General features: G+C 56.8%; 8 protein-coding genes across 8 annotated transcripts; 4 read left to right on the top strand and 4 right to left on the bottom strand.

Annotated features, from left to right (window-relative positions):
- Positions 1–225: 225 nt before the first annotated feature.
- J7T54_005103 (uncharacterized protein) lies at positions 226–1961 on the bottom strand (the record flags this gene model as incomplete). Its single annotated transcript, XM_051505841.1, has 4 exons — positions 226–311; positions 377–1506; positions 1591–1823; positions 1914–1961. The coding sequence occupies 4 exons, from the start codon at positions 1959–1961 to the stop codon at positions 226–228; spliced, it is 1497 nt and encodes a 498-aa protein (XP_051362749.1).
- Positions 1962–2772: 811 nt separating this feature from the next.
- Positions 2773–4975, top strand: J7T54_005102 (uncharacterized protein; the record flags this gene model as incomplete). The annotated part of the gene is made up of 2 exons (XM_051505840.1): positions 2773–4884; positions 4967–4975. The coding sequence occupies 2 exons, from the start codon at positions 2773–2775 to the stop codon at positions 4973–4975; spliced, it is 2121 nt and encodes a 706-aa protein (XP_051362748.1).
- Positions 4976–5319: 344 nt separating this feature from the next.
- On the bottom strand, positions 5320–6724 carry J7T54_005101 (3-ketoacyl-CoA thiolase; the record flags this gene model as incomplete). The annotated part of the gene is made up of 3 exons (XM_051505839.1): positions 5320–6118; positions 6174–6627; positions 6718–6724. 3 exons carry the CDS (start codon positions 6722–6724, stop codon positions 5320–5322), a joined length of 1260 nt encoding a protein of 419 aa, XP_051362747.1.
- An 890-nt stretch (positions 6725–7614) lies between these two features.
- On the bottom strand, positions 7615–8079 carry J7T54_005100 (putative MFS-type transporter C16A3.17c; the record flags this gene model as incomplete). The annotated part of the gene is made up of 1 exon (XM_051505838.1): positions 7615–8079. The coding sequence occupies one exon, from the start codon at positions 8077–8079 to the stop codon at positions 7615–7617; it is 465 nt and encodes a 154-aa protein (XP_051362746.1).
- A 799-nt stretch (positions 8080–8878) lies between these two features.
- Positions 8879–10646, top strand: J7T54_005099 (stromal membrane-associated protein 1; the record flags this gene model as incomplete). Its single annotated transcript, XM_051505837.1, has 2 exons — positions 8879–8996; positions 9046–10646. 2 exons carry the CDS (start codon positions 8879–8881, stop codon positions 10644–10646), a joined length of 1719 nt encoding a protein of 572 aa, XP_051362745.1.
- A 297-nt stretch (positions 10647–10943) lies between these two features.
- On the bottom strand, positions 10944–11305 carry J7T54_005098 (Protein transport protein-like protein; the record flags this gene model as incomplete). Its single annotated transcript, XM_051505836.1, has 2 exons — positions 10944–11117; positions 11171–11305. 2 exons carry the CDS (start codon positions 11303–11305, stop codon positions 10944–10946), a joined length of 309 nt encoding a protein of 102 aa, XP_051362744.1.
- A 539-nt stretch (positions 11306–11844) lies between these two features.
- J7T54_005097 (SH3 domain-containing protein-like protein) lies at positions 11845–13196 on the top strand (the record flags this gene model as incomplete). Its single annotated transcript, XM_051505833.1, has 3 exons — positions 11845–11881; positions 11941–13072; positions 13133–13196. 3 exons carry the CDS (start codon positions 11845–11847, stop codon positions 13194–13196), a joined length of 1233 nt encoding a protein of 410 aa, XP_051362743.1.
- A 2988-nt stretch (positions 13197–16184) lies between these two features.
- J7T54_005096 (uncharacterized protein) lies at positions 16185–19071 on the top strand (the record flags this gene model as incomplete). The annotated part of the gene is made up of 3 exons (XM_051505832.1): positions 16185–17070; positions 17121–18943; positions 19000–19071. The coding sequence occupies 3 exons, from the start codon at positions 16185–16187 to the stop codon at positions 19069–19071; spliced, it is 2781 nt and encodes a 926-aa protein (XP_051362742.1).
- Positions 19072–19888: the final 817 nt, after the last annotated feature.

Below are 19888 nucleotides of genomic sequence, written 5' to 3'. Positions count from 1 at the left end.
TTGGAATTACCGTTCGAGTTTTGTAGAACTGATGGGTGTTCTTCCAAGGACTTTACATAAAGCAGATACTCCTCAACTCGCAGTTCTATACTGTCCCGTTACTGCTATACTGAGGTTACATGCCTCCTGGAGTCCTGTTGGCAGTGAGCTTGATTGGGCCCCAGCTTCTAGTCTCCGGAACAGAATAGTACAGCAATAGTATCACCATTTTGTGTGACGAGCATACTACTGCGAGATGGCGTCGACCTTGGTGCGCACGGGGAAATCGTACGGCCCGTCAATCAACTCCTCGGTCGGGCCGTATAAGCGGACTATGGGAATTGTCAGTGTTTCTGAGGATCATAATCGAGCCATTGCGGAGGAAGGGATTACGCACTGTTGATAAAGAAAGTTGCATTGCTCTCTGCAGGCGTCGGAATCCAGTTGCTCGTCCAGTTCGCGGGCGGGGGGTTGTCAACACTCTGCAGCAGGATCTGAAAAGATCCATCCCCATTCTCATTCTGGGCCTGCGCAGGCATCTCCCTAGCTCCGCTAGGATAGACCTCTTCTCCGTTTGCGTATGTCAGGTTGCTTCGGTCACCCAGACCGAACCTGTTGTACTGGTTTGATACGAGGAAACCCTCCGCGTTGTAGACCGTGAGACTCCAGAAGCCGCCAGGCTTCTCTAGCGGAGGACGTCCATTGAACGTCCAGACGAAAGCCTCCCCTTCAACCAGGGACATGGCGCCGATGGGGGATTTGCCACCCGTGTAGATCAGGGCGAGATACTGTTCCGTGGTGATACCCAGATAGCCCTGGGACGTGATCTGCGCGCGCCAGTCAAAGCCTAGGCCGAAGTCACCGAGACGCTCAAACCATCGCCAGTCGGCGCGCGAGTCGTCACTGGGGGCGCCATAGTTGCCAGGATCGGCGAGTGCGGCGTCGAGACGGGCCTGGACCAGGGCGCGGACGGTGTCGAGGTTGACGTTGCAGGGAATGGAGTAGGGTTTTTTACCTTTTGCGCCCGCGATGGAGAGATTCCGGAGGACTTGGTCGTTGACGATCTCTTGGCTCACGGGGAGGTTGTACTTGATGAGACGATGCGCAACATCCAGGAGCATGGTTATGTTGGCCCTGTCGTACGCTGCGGGTGAGAGGTAGCTTCCGGGCGACAGGCCAGAGACGTTGATGAGGTCCGTGGTCAAGCGGGGGGCGCCTTTGCCGATTCGAGAAGCACCCTTGCCATGCCGGTCCTTCTTCCTGCGCGGGATCTGTTGCAGGGTCAGCTTCTTCTGGATGTCGGCAATGGCGCGCTGGTCGTCGGGCTCGTTGAGGAGGAGCAGGCGCGGGAAAATGGATCCGTACGTCGTTGGGAAGTAGACTGTGCCTGTGACCGCGTCTGGGTCGCAGGAATCACCATGGTCGGATATCTCGATGGCGCTTTGGCCGGGCTCCCCGAGGGTCAGGCGCCACGAGCCCTCGCTCGCGTTGTTGAAGCTGCCCAAGATGGCAAAGCTATTGCCGTAGCTGTAACGGTACAGTCAGTCGGTAGTCTACATTTGCAGCCAATATCAGGGGGGGAAATAGGGTTGAGGATCGCCGCTGACTTACAAGTCGTGGAACGGGAAGATGTGGGTCCTGACGTCCGGGATCTCGGGTATGGTCATGAGGACATCATTCTCGGAGAGGTCGATCACGGCCCGGGAGTAGACAGTGTCGATGTTGGCTCTCGTCACAACCTGTAAGTCACTGCTGGAGGTAAGGCTCTGGTGCTCGAAAGTATTGACACCTTTTTCGATAAGCGGGCCAAAGGTGCGTGCGAAGTGCGCGACAGGGTAAAAGTACTGGAGAGATGGAGGTCAGCGCGATTGTAGGCGATGATAATTACTCAGTACTCTACACCGCGAACTGCGGCCCTAGGAGTTGGTGCTTACAATGAGGGAGGCGGCTAAGGCCTGCTGAATGTGTTCGACGGCCACCATTCTGATGATTTCTTTGGCCTCACTTGATATCGCTTTGCGTGACCTGGCGAGAAAGAGAGGGAGGGGGAGAGAGAGAAACCTTCGAGAGGTATACTTGGATTGCACTTCTACGTGTACTTATTATAGATTTACTGCTACCCGTAGGGTTGACTCCACAAGTGTGACAGAACGTGACATGCACATCGGATACGTTCCCCATGGCTGGAGGGCTCTACAATAAGCGAGCCCCCCCAACAAACAGATACATTGACCTTTTCCGCGAGTCAGGTAAATAAAGCACGACAGTATCCGTACCCCACACTCCTTACTCGTTGGGCTCTGTAAGGCACGGAGGGGTCTTTGCTGGTCTAACTCTCCCCACGTTTTTCTCATGTGCAACTCCACCCCGTAGTCAGGACAGGATCGTCAATCTGCCTCTGGCAGGGCGACGACGACCGGTGATTGGTCCCTTGCCATGGCTAAAGGTGGACCATCTCGTCGGTTCCCCTTTCCCGGGAGTCGGTCAGCCTGGTCACGATCTTGAATCGAGCGAGGGTCAGCCTCCAACTTTGATGCTCCCGCGGCGCAGCCTGGTTGTATGAAGCACGGGCCAGTCGCGGCCGTTCCCAGCCAGTCGGAACCGCACAGGCGGAAGCGGCAATTGGCTACCGTAGCCGCGGCAGACTCGTGGCCCCGAGCCAGGCTCTTGAGTCTCGACCATCATTTCGTGGCGTCGTGCCTCTGCCCCGCTTTCTGTTCATCATTTGTACTATTGCTGTGCGCTTGTCGAATGCAACGGAAACTACACACCACTTCCAAAGTGCAACATATAATGCAGGACTTGGACGCGCCAAAATACTCCTACGTTACCCTGCAACCTGGGTTCTTCCGACTATTCAAGCTGCTAACAAGAGCCGCTTCATCTTATGATGGCTCTCCTCTAGGTCAAGCCGCAGGTGCAGCTAACAACGCGACTCTTGAGGGCGAGTTTGTCGAAAGCCCCTTCCAAAACCCCATCGTCTATGAAGCTCTGTCCTACTGCTGGACTGGTCACGAGCGCGCTCTGTCGCCTGAGGAACGTGGCAAACGCTCGACACTCGACCGCCCGATTCTCGTGAGGGAGGGCGCTAAGGTTGTGGGCGTCCTTCTCATCAGTGCCGTGTTGGAGGGAATACTGCTCCAGCTGAGGACACATACGGACAAGCCATTGTTCGTTGACCAGTTATGCATCAACCAGGCCAACAACGCTGAAAAGGGGCATTTGGTCAGACACATGGGCGAGATCTACTCCAAAGCAAAGCAAGTGCTGGCATGGCTAGGGCCGTCCACTTTGGAAGCAGACCGACTCGTTTCATTCATGATGCACCTCGAAGAAGACGCCAAACCTGCCTATTTGCGCCTATGCGATCACGACTACCCGACTCTCGATGCCCTCCGCCTTTCAGTCGCCGCACCGAACCCAGAGTCCAAGCCTGTCCCCAGTAATCTGATCCAAGACCGTGACGTGTTGAGAGAGGCTGTCATGGCGATGCAGGATGACATGGCCCTCAGAGGCTTCATGGATATCTGCTCGCGCCAGTTATTTGGTCGGATGTGGATCGTCCAAGAAGCATGTTTGTCAGGTACCCTGCATTTCGTGTGCGGCCACAATGCGTGGCATGTTGACCAATTCGAGCGAGTGTTACTACTCTTCACCATGTTCCTAGCCTACCGAGCCGGCAATCTGACGGCCGAGGACGTGGGTAAAGATTTTCCAAAGGTCGATGACATTATCTCCGCCATTGGACTTTGCCGCTTCGTGAATCGAGTCTTCAGTACGCGAAGAACCATCCATGGACAGGGCCAGACACGTATGCCCATGTTCCACCTGTTGACCAAGTTTAACGTGGCCGACACAGGCACTCCACTAACCGAGGAACAAGACTTGCAAAAGTTCCGCGCGGGTAATCCGCGTGACTGTCTATACTCCTTGCTCGCGCTGCCAGATGAGAATGACACGATTATGGAGCGTGTCGAGGTCAGCTATGAAAAGTCGGTGCAAAATATCTTCACACAACTTGCGGAGGCAATTGCGAGGGACTACCCCGATGTTCTGCTATTCTCTCAAAATCACTCGAAACAGTTCAAGGACCTTCCCTCGTGGGTTCCCGACTGGACTTCTCAACTTCTCTGCCCCTTTGGATACGGCCAGTCCAGCAAACCACTCTTCACTGCCGGCTACGCAAGAGGGAGCCCAATCTGGGAGGGATCAACCGAGTCTTACGTCGTTGACTCTTCGCTGGTCATTACCGGAACGCTCATCGATACCATCAGTAAAGTAGGCGAGCATGTCTATGAGACCCCAGTGTCCCCACACCACAAGCCTACTGAAGTTTCGCACCATTACTTCCTTTCAGAGGTTGAGTATTTCTGCCGACTGGCAAGAAAGAGGCAGGCAGAGGATCCCGACGAATCCCCGCCATGTCTTGGAGATGCACCGTGGCTGATAGCATCGGGCGGTCGTGGTCTGGCGAGCAGTCCCCAGGCGAGCCAAGACGAACTGCTCGGGCCTGAAATACAGGGCGTGCGGCTTCTTGATGCCGCCTACCAGATCTGGCGCCATTACCTTGAGCGGCACACCAAAAAGCACGAGCTATTGGGCTGGCAAGGCCGCCGGGCGGAGGTCCTGCGGCCACTGGAGGAGCAATGGCTCGAGATGAAGAAGCGTACAGGTCTTTTCCAGGCCATAGCGTACTGGCTTGGCCTGGGCGCGGGCTGGGACGCCTACGAGTTTTGCGAAAAGTTCAACCAGCACTGGGACAAGTTTGGTCCGGTGATGGGGACAGAAAGAAATGCTGAAGAAGAGGACGGGCGTAACCTCGCGGCGGAGGTGAGAGACGAGGCTGCAGTTGTCTCCGGGCGTCTGGGGAAAGCCATGGACATCCAGCAGGGGAGAAAGTGCTTTGTGACGCCCAAGGGTTATGTTGGATTAGGAACACTGGACAGCAAGCCAGGAGATGTAGTTGCGATCTTGAGAGAATTATCAGTGCCTGTGATCTTGAGACATTACGATGGGGGAACAGAAGGACGACAGTGTTTTCAGTACATTGGGGAGGCTTACTGCTATGGAATGATGGACAGAAAGGCGCTTGACCAGCACAGCAATGCGGTTGTATCATCGTTCTGTATTGTGTAGCGGCCGCTCATTTCTCTAGTTGACCTGATGGCTCACTGGGGTATCAAGCCCAGGGCGACCGTTGGTCACTCCAGCGGCGAGATCGGTCATTGTTTCTCTTCCTTCTCCTTCTTCTGTGTCAGATCTTGGCTAATACTTGCCTAACCCTTTTGATAATGCAATGTTTTCATTTCGTTCAGTTGTACATATAGCTGTGGATGTCTTCTATTCGGCCACCCAGGTGGCACTCATGCCCATACCCGTGCCGACGCACATGCTCGTGTTGCCAACCTTCTTGCCCGTCCTCTTCAGCTCGTACAGCAGGGTCGACACCTGTCGCGCGCCAGTGCAGCCCAGGGGGTGGCCAAAGGCGATGGCGCCGCCCTTGGGGTTGATCTTCTCCTGGGGAATACCCAGCTCGTTCGCGCACCACAGGCACTGCGAGGCAAAGGCCTCGTTAATCTCATAGATGTCGACGTCGTCCTTGGAGATGCCCGACAGCTCGAGGGCGCGGGGGATGGCCTTCCAGGGACCCTGGCCCATGAGGAGGGGCTTCACGCCGACGACGGAGCCGGCGACGTACTTGCCCAGGATGGTCTGGCCGAGCTTCTCGGCGACGTCGCGACGCATGAGCAGGACGGCGGCGGCGCCATCGGAGATCTGGGAGGCGTTTCCACCGTGGATGCTGCCGTCCTTGGCGAACGCAGGGCGGATCTTGCCCAGCGACTCAGCAGTCACGCCGGGGCGGATACCGTCGTCCTTGTCGACGACAATCTCCCTGGTCTCACCCGTCTTGGGGTCCTCAAACTTGGCCTTGAGGGGCACAATCTCGTCCTTGAAAAGACCCTCCTGCTGGGCCTTGGCTGCCTTTTGGTACGAGCCGGCGGCAAACTTGTCCTGTGCGTCGCGGCCGATGCTGAGATCCTTGGCCATGTTCTCGGAGAGAACGCCCATGGGGACCTTGCAGTTGGCGGCCTCGGGGTGCGACTCGAGGAGCTCGGAGAATTCGGTCACGGCATTAGGTCTAGTGCCTGTTAGCAGTCGCCCATAGCCACGCGTGCGAAAGACTGTGAACCTACCCGTACTGCGTGCTCATGCTCTCGACACCTGCGCCGATGCCGACATCGATCATGCCCGACTTGATCTGGTGCGCGACATCGATGCAGGCCTGCAGACCGCTCGAGCATTGCCTGTTGAGGGTCCGGACGGCGGCCGACTCGGGGAAGCCAGCGACCAGACTGGCGGCCCTCATCTCGGTGGCGCCACCGCCGGGGGCGAGGACGGTGCCGACGCAAATGTCCTCAACGAGGGCGGGGTTGATCTTGGAGCGGTCGATGATGGCGCGCAGGACACCGGCCATGATGTCCTGGGCAGGCGTGTCCTTGAAGCCACCCTTGCCGCCCTTGGTGAAGGCGGAGCGGCAGCAGGCGGTGACGACGACATCGTCGGGACGCTTTTCGAGGATCTTGGAGACGCCGCCGGCGGTGGGGTTGCCAGACACCTGGCCTCCAATCTGTGAGATTCTGTCGAGAGCTACACTGTGTCAGCGCGTGTGTTCTTGTACATTGCGCAGGCAGTGCGCGCGCGCGTCTAGGGCCCTCTAGGTCCTCTGGGGATACATACCACCCATTTTGTCAATGTTTTGTGGTTTGTGTTGAGATGGTAGAGGATGTAAGACAGCGAGGATGATAGAGTTATAAATGGAGGAGCTGCTTATACGGATGGCAAAGATGTGCTGCCAGCCGCGGATCCATGTGATGGTTCTGGAGGAGCAATACCCGCCGTGACATCAGCCACCGACCGACCGAGGCTCGTCGCGACAAGTGGGGCCAGTCGGACTTGGCGCCGCCCGTGGCCGGTTACGGTACGTGGCGGCTTTCACATGCAATTTGCGTGTCTGGACTCTGGCCTCTGGGGTCGATGTTTCCATCTTCTTCTCCAGACTCCAGGTCTTCCCCGGATTTTTTTGGTAGTTTTCTGGCAGAACCATTTCCGTTCGACGCTCATGTCGTCCTCTCGTTGCTGACCAGTTGTGCTGCCAAACATGTCCTGCGCGCCAGTCTCCTCTGAGGCTGTGGCCTCGCAAATAGGCAACTTGGCCCATCAAGACGAACTGAGGAACATCTGAGGCCTTTCCAATAACCTTGAGAACGATGTCACTGCCTCTGCAGCTTGCATCGCTGTGCTGTGCGTTAGCTGAGAGGCTCGTTATCCGTCTCGCGAGTGCTCATCTGCAGTGTCTGCGATGGGCAGGTCTTGGTGCACGGTGTGAGCCCGCCTGGACCAGCTTGTTATTGTGTCTTGACAATAAATGCCTATGGACGTGTACGCGCCGTCGATAGTCTCCGTGGGAGTTCCAGGGGAACTATCATGGTCAATGTATCAATCAATGTATCGGCAATTTTTCACATATTGATGCGACTCGACCAGTTCAAGCCCCAGCTATGTACATACTGCAACGTCTCCAACCACCAACTCCCCGCTCATCGCACGCAAATTCACAATGACAAGCCAGATCGCTCAAGCCTTCTTGTCCTCGGGGGTAAAGTTTAGGCTGACGCTGTTGACGCAGTGTCTCTCGTCCGTCGGGGTGGGGAACCCCTCTCCCTTGAAGACGTGACCCAGATGGCCACCGCAGTTGCTGCAGACAATCTCCGTCCTCGTCATGCCAAACGCCCGATCCTCATGCCGGGTCACGGCCCCGGGGATGCTGTCAAAGTACGCGGGCCAGCCGCAGCCCGACTTAAACTTGTGGTTGGCCTTGTAGAGGGGCGTTGCGCAGCCCGCGCAGGTGTAGACGCCGTCGGATGGGTAGTGCTTGTCGTAGGTCCCTGAGCCGGGGGCCTCGGTGCCTTTCTCGCGCAGAATGCGGAACTGCTCCTTATTGAGGACAGCGCGCCATTCGTCGGCAGTGCGCGAGTCGGGATACGACATGTTGGAAGCGCTGTTGGAGGAGGAGGAGAAGAGGTTGCTGAGGAAGGACATGTGGCGCGGAACCGATGCTGCTGCTGCTGCTGGTGCAAATCTAATGATGCCTGTTCTGGCGGTGGTGAGTCTCGTGGTGTTCGCTGTCGCGTAGATGATGGAGGTGAACAATGATGGGCGCATCACCGGGCTGTCATATAAAACTGTGTGATACGTCTGAGGCACAAAAGAAGACAAACAATGACAAATCACAAGGCTGTTTGGATGACACGCAGTTCTCGTGGTGGCGATCGTTAATGTGGATGTTGCATCATTGATTCGATTCCATTCAGCCCACCCGGGAGGTGGAGCACCATAGGCGTCACAGTCTGCTAGCTCGAACAAGTATCCCAAATGCGACAGGAGGACAAGAAGAATAATTTGCAATTTACAATAGTATTTCAAGCGTTGTTATATGTATGATAACGCGCTCAATTGGAAGTTCCAATGCATAGCGCACCTTTTCTCATGTCTACACGTAATCATTGCCCTAAATCATAGACAAGTCGTTTTCACCTAGACCAGAATCTTCAAGAAGGTGAATTCCACCAAGTGTTTAGAATTCCATCTCAAATTCATGTCATGTGCTCATAATCAACTTGGGCATCAACAAGAGCGATGTTTTGTGCCAGCAGCCAGCAGCCAACTGTCACTGCCACTGCCAGCCAGATCCCGCACGGACCACCCACCAGGCTCGACCCCACGCGACCGGTGCCGGGGCCTGACAGGGGCGGCAGCCAGCATCTTCAAGTTCAACAACCTCCAGTCGTCCACCCCCTCAACCGCATCCATCCAACTCGACGCGAGCGCCAACGTCAACATGTCTCGACGACCGCCCAACCCCTCCGCCGAGCGCGCAGCGCAGAACCAGGCCACCATCAAGAGCCTGCTCAAGCTTGAGCCCAACAAGGTCTGCGCCGACTGCAAGAAGAACAAGCGTGCGTGCCCCCTGTATACCTGACCGCATCGTGTGTTAACCAACAACAGACCCGCGATGGGCCAGCTGGAACCTCGGCGTATTTGTCTGCATCCGCTGCTCCGGCATCCACCGCGGCATGGGTACACACATCTCGCGCGTCAAATCCGTCGACCTCGACTCGTGGACCGACGAGCAGATGAAGAGCATCCTCAGCTGGGGCAACGCGCGCGCCAACAAGTACTGGGAGGCCAAGCTCGCCCCGGGCCACGTCCCCTCCGAGTCCAAGATTGAGAACTTTATCCGCACAAAGTACGAGCTGAAGCGATGGGCCATGGAAGGGCCGCCACCAGACCCCTCCACCCTCGATGCCGATGGCGATGACGACGTGCCGTTGAGCGTCGTCAAGGAGAAGCAGGCCATTGAGAAGAGCCAGTCCGTGCGGAAGCCATCAGCTGGGCAGGGCGTTTCTCTCAGAGGCCCGTCGCAGCCTACGGGCGACTTGTTGGGCGGCGACAGCAGCGGTCCTCCTCGCGCTAGCACCGCGGGCCCGGCTGCGGGCAACAGACTGCCACCCAAGGCGGACCCGGCGCCTCCAAAGCAAACACCGCAATCGAACTCTTCCCTCCTCGGCCTCGACTTCTTGGGCGAGTCGACCGCACCGCCCCGACCTGCGAGCACTACTGGCGTCAGTACCCCCGGCGGTCAGTCGCGACCAGATCTGAAGCAATCCATCCTGTCGCTCTATGCTTCGGCGCCCAAGCCCCAGGCTCCTCCGCAATCCCAGCATCAGCAACAAGGTTCTTTTGGTGGCATGTCTTCGCCTGGCTTTAGCCCGGCCCCTCAGAGCTCCGCGGGTGGATTCACCGACGCTTTCAGCAACTTGAGCATGTCCAGTACCGCAAGCCATCAGCCTCCCCCAGCCCCTGCCGACCCCTTCGCGAGCTTCGGTGCCAGCACCAGCCGACCTACATCCAAGGCCCCTCCCACCGCGAACGCATTCGGCGGTCTGGGAGGCGGCAGCTTCTTCGACGCAAAGCCTCAGTCCCCCCCTGCTCACCAGAAGAAGCCGTCCAACAGTGGTTTCGGAGACTGGGGCTCTTTCGCCTCGCCTGCCGCTCCAGCAGCGGCGCCCGCCAAACCCGCCGCTTCCCAAGACCTGTTCGACATGTCCGCCCCTGTCACACAGACCAGATCCCCGCCCCCTCCAGCCATGTCCCCCCCTGTGACGCAGAGCTCCGTCTTCAACCTTTCACAGCCTGCACCCGCTCCACCCAAGCAGTCCCCGCCCAAGGCTGCAGCCGCACCTGCCTTTGGTGGCCTGTCTGGCGCCGATGTCTGGGGGAGCAACGAATGGGCCAGCTCCTCGCCTGCCCCAGCTGTCATGACGCCAGCTGCGCCCGCCGCGCCCGCTGCTCCCAGCAACCCCCCTGCTCTCGCGGCATCCAGCGACCTAGGATGGGGCAACGCTGGCGGATCCTTTGCCAGTACCCCCATCGTGCCCGGTACTTCGGGTGGGTTCAGCGCTGCGCCCAAGGTCGCTGCGGATGAGGAGTTCGGCGGCTGGGCTAGCAGCACCGGTGCGTCGACCACGAGCAACACCAACAACAGCAGCAGTGCCGGCAAAGGCTTCGGCGGGGAGGAGGACCTCTTCTCGAACGTCTGGCAGTAGCCAGGAACAGCGGAGTGAAACCACACTTATAGACTAGCGAGCAAGCGGGTGGCTGGACTTTTTAGACTACGTTGACGAATAGTTTGGGCATGATGATGGGCGTTCATGAGGCGTCTTTGCAATGACGGACCGAGAAAAACAAGGGACAACGCATGCATGTATATGAGAGACCAAAAATCAAATCTTGCATTGACCTTTTTCGCCTGTCAAAGAAGGCAATCCCCAAACGCCGATGCTTGTATTGAACCCATTCACCACGATGTCCTGTTTTCTTGCCTTCCACCCGCCCCCCCTCTTTCAGCTCTTGCCGCCTCCAAAGATCAGCTTCAGACCATAGTATAATACGAGAAATACGACGATGCAGATGCCCGCCAGTTTCATGATCGCGACCTTGTTTCCCGACGCGGCCATGCGTGTCAGGCGGCCCGCGGACCCTTTCATCTGGGTGCCCATGGAGGAGAATGTCTCGCTCTGGGTCACGCTGTCAGCCTCCCTGTTTTGCTAGCGGGTCGTTTCAGATGTACCGTGTTGTCTATGAGGCTTTGCGAGGAGGCTTGGTCGTAAATGTCCACCGTGACGCCCCTGAGGGCGGACACCTTGTTGGAGAGCTCGCTGAGCCGGTCATTGTTCTGGCGCTCGCGCTCGTAGGCTTCGGACATGTTGGGCTACTCGGTCGTTCGGTCGTTCGCTATGCGTGCTCTCGGGGGGAATGGGACTATCAATCACCGCGTTGATCGTGCTTGGGGTCGTCGCGCTGTCTGGCCAAGGGCATGACGCAGAGGTCCATTTAAGGTTGCACCGCCACACTTCGCCACAAGGCACGCGTCCCGTTTTAGCTCTCACCAGCCACAGGTCAATTAACATCATTCCCCAGGGCACGCTCCACGTCCGTCCAAGCCAAGCCTAACCAACCGCGCAAGCAGTGTGGGCTGTGCTGCTCCATCACCAACCCCGTCCGTCATCCACCGTCCTCGTCATCGCACGCTCCTCCTCCATCTCTCTCTCCTGCCTCCTGTCATCCGGTCAAACTCGGGTTGCTGTGACCTGCTACGCTCTGCGACGTCTGGACAGAACGAGCGCTCGCCGAAATTCACCATTTACAACCCGTGCGACGCCATTCCCAGCTCTTCCGACCTAGCCCCCCCGCATTCGACAACAGCCCGCTGTCGCAGCCCGCCAGGCAGCCCGAACCGTCAAGATGGGCCTGCACAACCCCCTGCCATCGTCCATGGCGTGTACGTTGCCTTTCCCAGAATGCCATGAGGCGACTTCAGCCCCACTGACAAGAAGACAGCCGAATGCAAAAAGTGCGGCAAGATCCTCACCTCCTTCATCAACCCCCGCCAAGCCTTCGGACCCGACAAGGTCATCCCGCCGGCCATCCTTTCCAACGCCAAAGGTCTTGCCATCATCACCGTCCTCAAGGCCGGTTTCCTCGGGTCCGGTCGCTTCGGTTCCGGGCTGGTCGTCGCCCGTCTGCCTGACGGCTCCTGGAGTGCGCCCAGTGCGATTGCGACGATCGGCGGTGGCTTTGGCGGACAGATCGGCTTCGAGTTGACCGACTTTGTCTTCATCCTCAATGACGCGAGCGCTGTCAAGACATTTGCGCAGGCTGGCAGCTTGACACTGGGCGGCAACGTGAGTCTGGCCGCGGGTCCGGTCGGCAGGAATGCCGAGGCGGCCGGCGCGGCTTCGCTCAAGGGTGTCGCCGGCGTCTTCTCGTACTCCAAGACCAAGGGCCTGTTTGCCGGTGTGTCCCTCGAGGGAGGCGGCATCATTGAGCGTCGTGACGCGAACGAGAAGATGTATGGAACGAGATACACTGCGGCGCAGCTTTTGACCGGGTCGGTGGCGCCACCACCGCAGGCGGCCCCTCTGATGACCGTCCTCAACTCCAGAGTGTTCAGCGGCGGAAGGGTGGGATCAATGAACGACAGCGACTCCATGTACAACGACATCCCCGTCTACTCGGACTCGCACGACAACGTGGTCTGGAATGGACGCAGTGGCAGCGCATACGGCGAGGGCGTGCGGTCCGACCGCACCGGTGCCGGGAGCGCATACGGAGGAGACGACAGCTTCTACGCGCCCAAGCGCTCGAATACCTGGCAGGACGACATGTACGACCAGCCTTCTTCCGGTGGGGCAGGCGTTTCCCGGTCCAATACTTTTGCGTCGCGCGGCAGCCGCTTTGACAACGAGTACTCGTACAGCGACAACCCGAGCCAGACCAGCGAGAAGCGAGCTGGGCCCGGGCGACCAACAGCGCCGAAGCCTCAGTTTGGTGGTAACAAGGGTGCTTCGCTGAAGCAGAACGAGGCGGTGGCCATGTTCAACTTTGACGCCGACCAGCCCGGTGATTTGGGCTTCAAAAAGGGCGATGTCATCACAGTGCTCAAGAAGACAGACAGCACGAACGACTGGTGGTGAGTCAAAAATTACACGCATGCTCAGTGTTTGTACATGACAGCTAACAAGATTAACAGGACTGGCATGATCGGATCGAGGCACGGCATCTTTCCTAGCAATTACGTGAAGATGAACCCCTAGAAACCCCATTCTCGCTCACAGGTGCGTACGAGACTCAAAAGGTGGTTTGGAAAAATTGTACATAAGACTCCTGTTTTTGGATCCTTTTGCTTTGCTCTGCTTTTCTTTGCTGAGACTACCTCGGATTACCCCTGCTGCATTGGTTTTACATTAGACAAGTATCTTATTGGAATCTTCGGTTGTCACCATCACATATCGTTACAGTGTTGTGGCCCACGGTGAACGAGCTGTCTCCACGAGCTGCCCGTACCAGTAGTCTCGCCTTGCGGTCATCAGCTGATCATAGAAAGCCTCTGCGTTCCCCTGCGCACTGCTGTCGCGGGCATCGGCTTCAAATCGGTCCAGCACGATAGCAGAAACTGCGTTGACCTGGTCCAACATTGTTTCGGTGATCAAGATTGGGATGTCCAGCTGCGTAGGAGGACTTTGCGTCGAGGTGCCCGAACTCCGGAGACTTTGACGTGGTTGTTGAATTTCAGCCTGGGCTTCACACAGAACACCACTGGCACAAGGTCCAGCCTGGCCTTCAGGTACCAGTTGGCTAGTGTTTTCGGGCGGATCGCGCTCGCTCTCATTCTGATGTGCAACGTTTATTGAACTGTGTTGTCGCTGAGGACCCGTTGCGCTCCTAGGTCGGCACGCAACATTTCTCTGACCGACGTTAGCACTGCATGCGATTGCGCAACCTGAACTTACCGTACGGCAGCTCGAGCATGGCTTCTGCAAATCGCACTTCCACTTGCGTACGTGACACAACTCACAAGCGATAAACTTGGGTTTCTTCCCGGCATGCTCTTGCGTGGCGTTTACTTTGCACGCCCGTGTATTTTTCACGTGTTTTGCTGGTTCTGAATGTTTCTCGCTCACTGACTCCGCATCCCTGCCTCGTTTTGATGCAATCTGGGGTTTCTGCTCTGCCGCTGAGAAAGCTGTTGCTGTATTAGACGTCATGGCTTCTGACAGCCCCTCGCGTGTAGCCTTTCTCGTTTGCCGCGTTGACGCATTGGCTACTGATACAGCCCTGTCGTCCTTTGGGGTCTGATCCATAGGTAGGCTCGCTCCCTCGTTTCCTGCGCTCGTCACCAAGGCGCTACGTGCCTTTGACCTTGTGATTCTACTCGGCACTCCTTCCGAAGAAGATGAGACCTTGATGCTGGTTTTATTCCTAGGTATTTTGCTGGTCAGACCTCTAGCGACTTTCGTCTTAGCCCGTGTGGTCGATGTTCTGGTTCGCTTTTTCACGCGTGCTTGTGACTGGTTGGCAGTTGGCTGGCCTTCTTTGGCTCCCGAATGCAAGCTCACAGTTGGTCTGGGACTTCTCAAACTGTTGGTGTGCTTTCGTATTTTCAAGTCGGCACTCGCTTGAAGATCAATTCTGGCTTTTTCACTGGAGCGGTCCTTCATATTGTTCGCCGAAGGATCCTGAGGGCGATCCCCCGATGATGCAGTCCTCTCGACGCAGCTTTTCAGCTTTCTTCGTGGAGGCCGTGTCTCTTCCGGGTTGTTTACGGAAACTTCACCCGCAGGCTTCTCGATTGTTGATAAGAATGGCAGTTTGCGCGGTCGGGGCAACAGGCTTCGAATCTTGGCCACAGTATCGCGCGACTGCGGTCTCGACAGCCGGCTGTTGGACTGCTCGTATAGACTGCGGCCTTCAACCGGTTTGGCATATGACGCATGTGTCTGAGTGTAAGGTGAGTCCAAAGACATTGTTCGATAGCTTGAGAGCTCTGCTGTTGTCGTATTTTGCAATGGTGCCAAGTCGGATATCTGTCCATCTGGGCCATGACGAATCAGTGGACTCTCTTGTCCGTTCCAGTCAGTCTGGCTCCTCTGCATTGATCTTTCTAGCAAGGCATGATAAGGATCGAATGATTGGGAAGGCTTCTTGATTCCAATAGTATGGTTGCTGCCCGGGATATATGACGCTTGGGATACCAGATGATCGTTCTCCTATGAACAATCAAGTGATTGTTGTGTTTGGCTGAACCTCGATTCGGTCATTCGAGTGACATCTGACAGGCGGGTACTCTGGGACAACTCTGGAACAAGTTTCAGAGTGCTCGATTGCGTGCTGGAAACCGATGAGTCAGGGAGGCCGTTTTTGATCTCGAACCCGATTCTGCGCAGCATGCATACGGCTATTTCGAAGGCTCGAGGATCTTGAAGCTCCAGGGAAAGTCTTTGCTCAGCTGAAACGCAGATACGAATCTGTTGAAGCCAGGTTTCCATGCTTATCGGATCACCGCGAGTCGGTGACTGGAGCAGATCACCGAGACGAATCGACAACTAGCAGCGCGTCATGGGTGAGCATGTGTTCCCAGCTCAGGGGTCGGGTCGTGACTCACCACACGTCGCACGCCTTGATGGCAGAGTAGCATTAGAGATGGCCTTGAAGTAGCTGGCAATTGGCTTTCAAGCGTCATAGTCAGGCCGTGAGATGAATCGTATACTTGCGGCGATGATTGTCCGTTGTACACCTCAAGGCGCCTGAGAGAGCAGCCAGATATTGGAGTTGGGGGCGACATCATGATTTGGCAGAACTTGAGGATGGATGCTAAGCGAAAGACAAAAACTCACTTTCTAGAATATGTTCTGCACTCTTCGTGTCCCTCCTTTGCTCTTTCCACTTACACGTAGAAACGCCGGGGAGGAAGGTGGGTGTATGCTTGATAGTGGGGGCCAGGAAATCCTCCGATTGGCTCACTTTCCCCAGCTCACGTGCAGCAAGAGCTGACTACTGGGTCTGCTCAATTTGCGACGCGCTTTTGGCAACGCCAACGCCAACGCCGACGCCAACGCAGAGTATCGTCCCCGATCGCGAAACCATTGAACCGAGCGCCACAACTCTCCTAGCAACCCCAGTCGGCAGCTCATCGGCGCATAGAAATACGGACGAGCGACTGTGGCGCTGCGACGCCAATCGAGTCCCCCAGAGGCTGGCGACGACCGCGACCGCACATCCCTTGGCTTGCGCGACAGCCCACCATGGCGCCCCAAGATGGCCCAATGCACATGATCGACCGGACTCCGGAGTACGAGGACTTTATGCGCCGATTGCGCGACTTCCACATTGAGCGCGGCACCGCTCTGGACTCTGAGCCCAAGGTTGGGTCAACACACCTTGACCTGTTCAAGGTTTTCAACCATGTCGTTGCGCAGGGAGGGTACGACAAGATCTCGGAAGAGAAGCTCGCGTGGAGGAGAATCGCTCACGAGCTTGGTATACACTCCCACAATGAAGCGTCGACAGCCTTTGCCTTGAAGGAGAAATTCTACAAGAACCTGGCTGCGTTCGAGATCCGCACCGTCCACAACCAAGAACCTCCGCCCAAGGATATCCTCGAGGATGTGACAGCGAAAGGAGCTGGCCTGCTCACACGTACGCGAGAGAATTTCAAGGGCATTCGTCAAAGTGCAGTGGGCGCCAGTGGTCCCGATTCAGCAGCTTCGGGCGACGATGGCACACCAACCAGAGAACGGCCCGTCATTGATGCCGGAGGCAGCGCTCGCGCGTCACGGGGCCTTCGTGAAGCACCAGCGCAGCGCGTGATATTTCAACCCGACACAGGACCTAGCCGCACACGAGCCGCCGCCGCGCAGCAGGTGCCAAACCACACGAACTCGCCCAACATGAGTCAACACACACCTGGAATAGTCGGACAGCACGGCCAACGAGGCCCTTCTCTGTTCCATAGACCAGCGACAGTGGAGAACATGGCTTCTCAAGTCGAAGTGTACCAGCCACGCCACATCAAGGCGCTCTCACTTCGGCCGGTGCACACACCCAGCAGTGCGCCAGACAACTTTCTTAAGACGAAGCGCCAGCAGCGGCAAGCCTCTCAGACGAATCAAGGACTCATGCTCCCTGGCAGTGAGTAGCGCACCTAAACCTTGGTAGACCTTTGCTGATAACCATGACAGCTGGCTTTGACGGCCCGAACATCTACACCCGCTGCCTCAATGCTCTTCGATCTCGCGTGCCAGCCGAACAGGCGTTCGCGTTGAACCATCTCGTCAAGATATCCTTTGAGCGTGGCGACAAATTTCGCTTCGACTCGTTCCCTGGCCTGGCTGAGGGCTTGGTTGAGAAGGCGCTTCATGTCGGCAACCTGTTCTATCACATCGACTGGACCGTGTCTTGGGATTCAACCGAACCAACGAGCGATGTCGGTCTGCTCGACGGCAACTCTGGCACGTCTGACATTATCGAGCGAATCCGCGATCTCATTGAAAAGGAACTACCGGATGTAATGCAAACAGAGCGATACTCGGACGAGCTACTTCTTGTGACTGAGGCAGTGCTAACGCTGCGCAACATGCTGACGCTGTCCGAGAACGCGCATTACATGGCTGATTTCTATCCACTCAAGGATCTGATTATTATCATCATGCACCTCCCAGCCAAAGATTCCCTCATTGAGCTCAAGCACATGGCCCTTGACATGGCAGAGCAGATTACACCATTCCTCGACGTCGGCTCTGACGACCCTCTGTACCGCACGCTCCTCTGGCAGCTGACGTCGGATGACCGAGGCACCATCCTCACAGCATTGCGTGCTTTGGGACGCATCTCAGTTAACCTCGAGGCGACCAACAAGCTCGGCGATGTGCCGTCACAGACCCTGGAACGAATTGTTTCTTGGCTCCTCCTCAATGACGACGAATTGACGGATGCGTGCCTCGACTTCCTCTATCAATACACAGCGGTCGTCCCCAATGTTGACAAATTCATCCGCTCACTATCACCACACGTTCTCGTTGACCATCTCACCCGATTGCTTGCTCACGGCGCCCAAAAGACGACGACGGAGAAGGTTCTCGCGCCCGAACGGAAGATTCCCTCTCGGGACGAGATAGCGTCCATCCCAGAGGATCTCACACAAGAGCTTCTCAAGATCGACGAGCCTGAGCGTGTGCACGCATGGGTGCGGTCATTCTTCGAGGAGGACAGCCAATCATCCATCACACAACTGTCAGCATGGCAAGCGTACCAAGGGGCATTTGTGGCACCCCTCAAGGCCATTGGCCAGTCCCTCATCTCACCGGCCGATTTCATTAGGAACAGCACATCTGTGTACAAGGACTCGAATGCGCAAGTTCACCGAGACCCGGCGGATCAGCAGCAACGATTCATCATACAGGGGCTGCGAGCGCGACCGGCTCCCCTCAGCGTAGATGGTGTTGAGTATAAGAAATGCGAATGGACCCTGGATCCGACACGACCGCTGCTCAAGTGTGGCAAATTCTACCTGGATGCAGAGCAAATGTGGAATCACGTCATGGCCGACCACCTCCGAGTCCAACGCAACGAGCAAGGGCAGTTTGACAACGTGGAGCGCGAATACATGTGCACATGGGGGAGCTGCACCAGGTACCGCAAACCCACCAAGATGCACCTCCAGGACCTTGCGTGCCACGTCAATACCCACATCACCTCGCCGCCGCAGGAGCCCACGAGCAGGCGGTGGGTCATTCCCGCTGTCACGTTGGCCGTCAGCAACGAGGAGACCCAGACACAGCGTGACGAGCGCAATCCGAACCTGCCGCCGCAAGCAGCGGGCATCCCTCTGAGTGCCGTGCTCATCCTCCGCAACCTGGCGCGTAATGTCGTCAAGACGGACGCTGAGGAGGATTTGATGAAAGCACAAGGCTCTGACGGATCCGAGCGCGGCGGATGGAACGAGAGGCTGTTCCGGCCAGTACAACCCCGTCTATTTGAGATTCTGGCGGAGAACAGAGCATTGGTAAGTAGTCCACGGTCCGATCTCGTCTTGGGCATGACAGCTAATGCAGGGTAAAGGCCCCATATATTGCGTCACTGCTCGAGTACATACGGGTAGAAGCTGCGGAAGATGGTAGCGACAGCGAATAGATTGGCATGACGGGTTGGTCGGGCCCCCAACCACATCCGGTCGACACCACGACGCAGATGCTCCAGACTACCCCAGTCCAGACTACCCCAGTCCAGACTACCCCAGTCGTTGGACCTGTTGCCGCGAACGTCTCTAGTCTGGTGGTCAAGCCGGCGTTGACAAGTTGAGCGGGGGAAATGCACGACCTGGGAACAGCTGGATTGATGGCGCACAGTGAATCTTGTAACGATACGAAGGAGTTTGCAGCGAATGAGTTTACCCAACGCCACGGTCGCAGGGGAGCAGATGGCTACTACGTATGAATGGACGTTTGCTGTTACTATGATCAAGCAGTTCTCCCGGTTGTGTTCGCATTTCGAGCCGCTTGAACTGGTCGCTGGAGAGGCATGCTGCGCGGTTATCTCTCCAAACAGTCCTGCCACATCAAGAAGCTTGCTCAAGGTTCAACTGCTGCTTGGCGACATCCAGTGAACTACACAAATAGATCTTACGTATTCGTTTTGGCTCATGTAGTTGGAGAGCGGGATACCCGCTTTGACGTGGCTCCCTCCACGCCGCCAAGGCTCAAGCCCACTTACGACTGTCGATCCCACGTGGAGCGACAGACCAACGCGCGTGCGACTGTAGACATTATCCAGGATAAAACGCAAGATAAATAATAGCGCAAAGCCAGGAGAATGGCCCAGGTTCACACTGGCCGTGAAAGTTACCAGGTGACAAACAGCACAATGGGCCAACACGAGCTGCGCCCAGCATGAGAATCCGAGGGTCGATGCCAATAGACTCACACCCCATATTAAATTAAGCCTTACTTAG

This window comes from Emericellopsis cladophorae (genome assembly GCF_022114955.1).
Source record: "Emericellopsis cladophorae strain MUM 19.33 chromosome Unknown NODE_17_length_331089_cov_116_747350, whole genome shotgun sequence".
NCBI classification, from domain to species: domain Eukaryota; kingdom Fungi; phylum Ascomycota; class Sordariomycetes; order Hypocreales; family Bionectriaceae; genus Emericellopsis; species Emericellopsis cladophorae.
The sequence above is the reverse complement of the archived record's forward strand: the minus strand, read 5'-3'. Positions and strand labels throughout refer to the sequence as shown.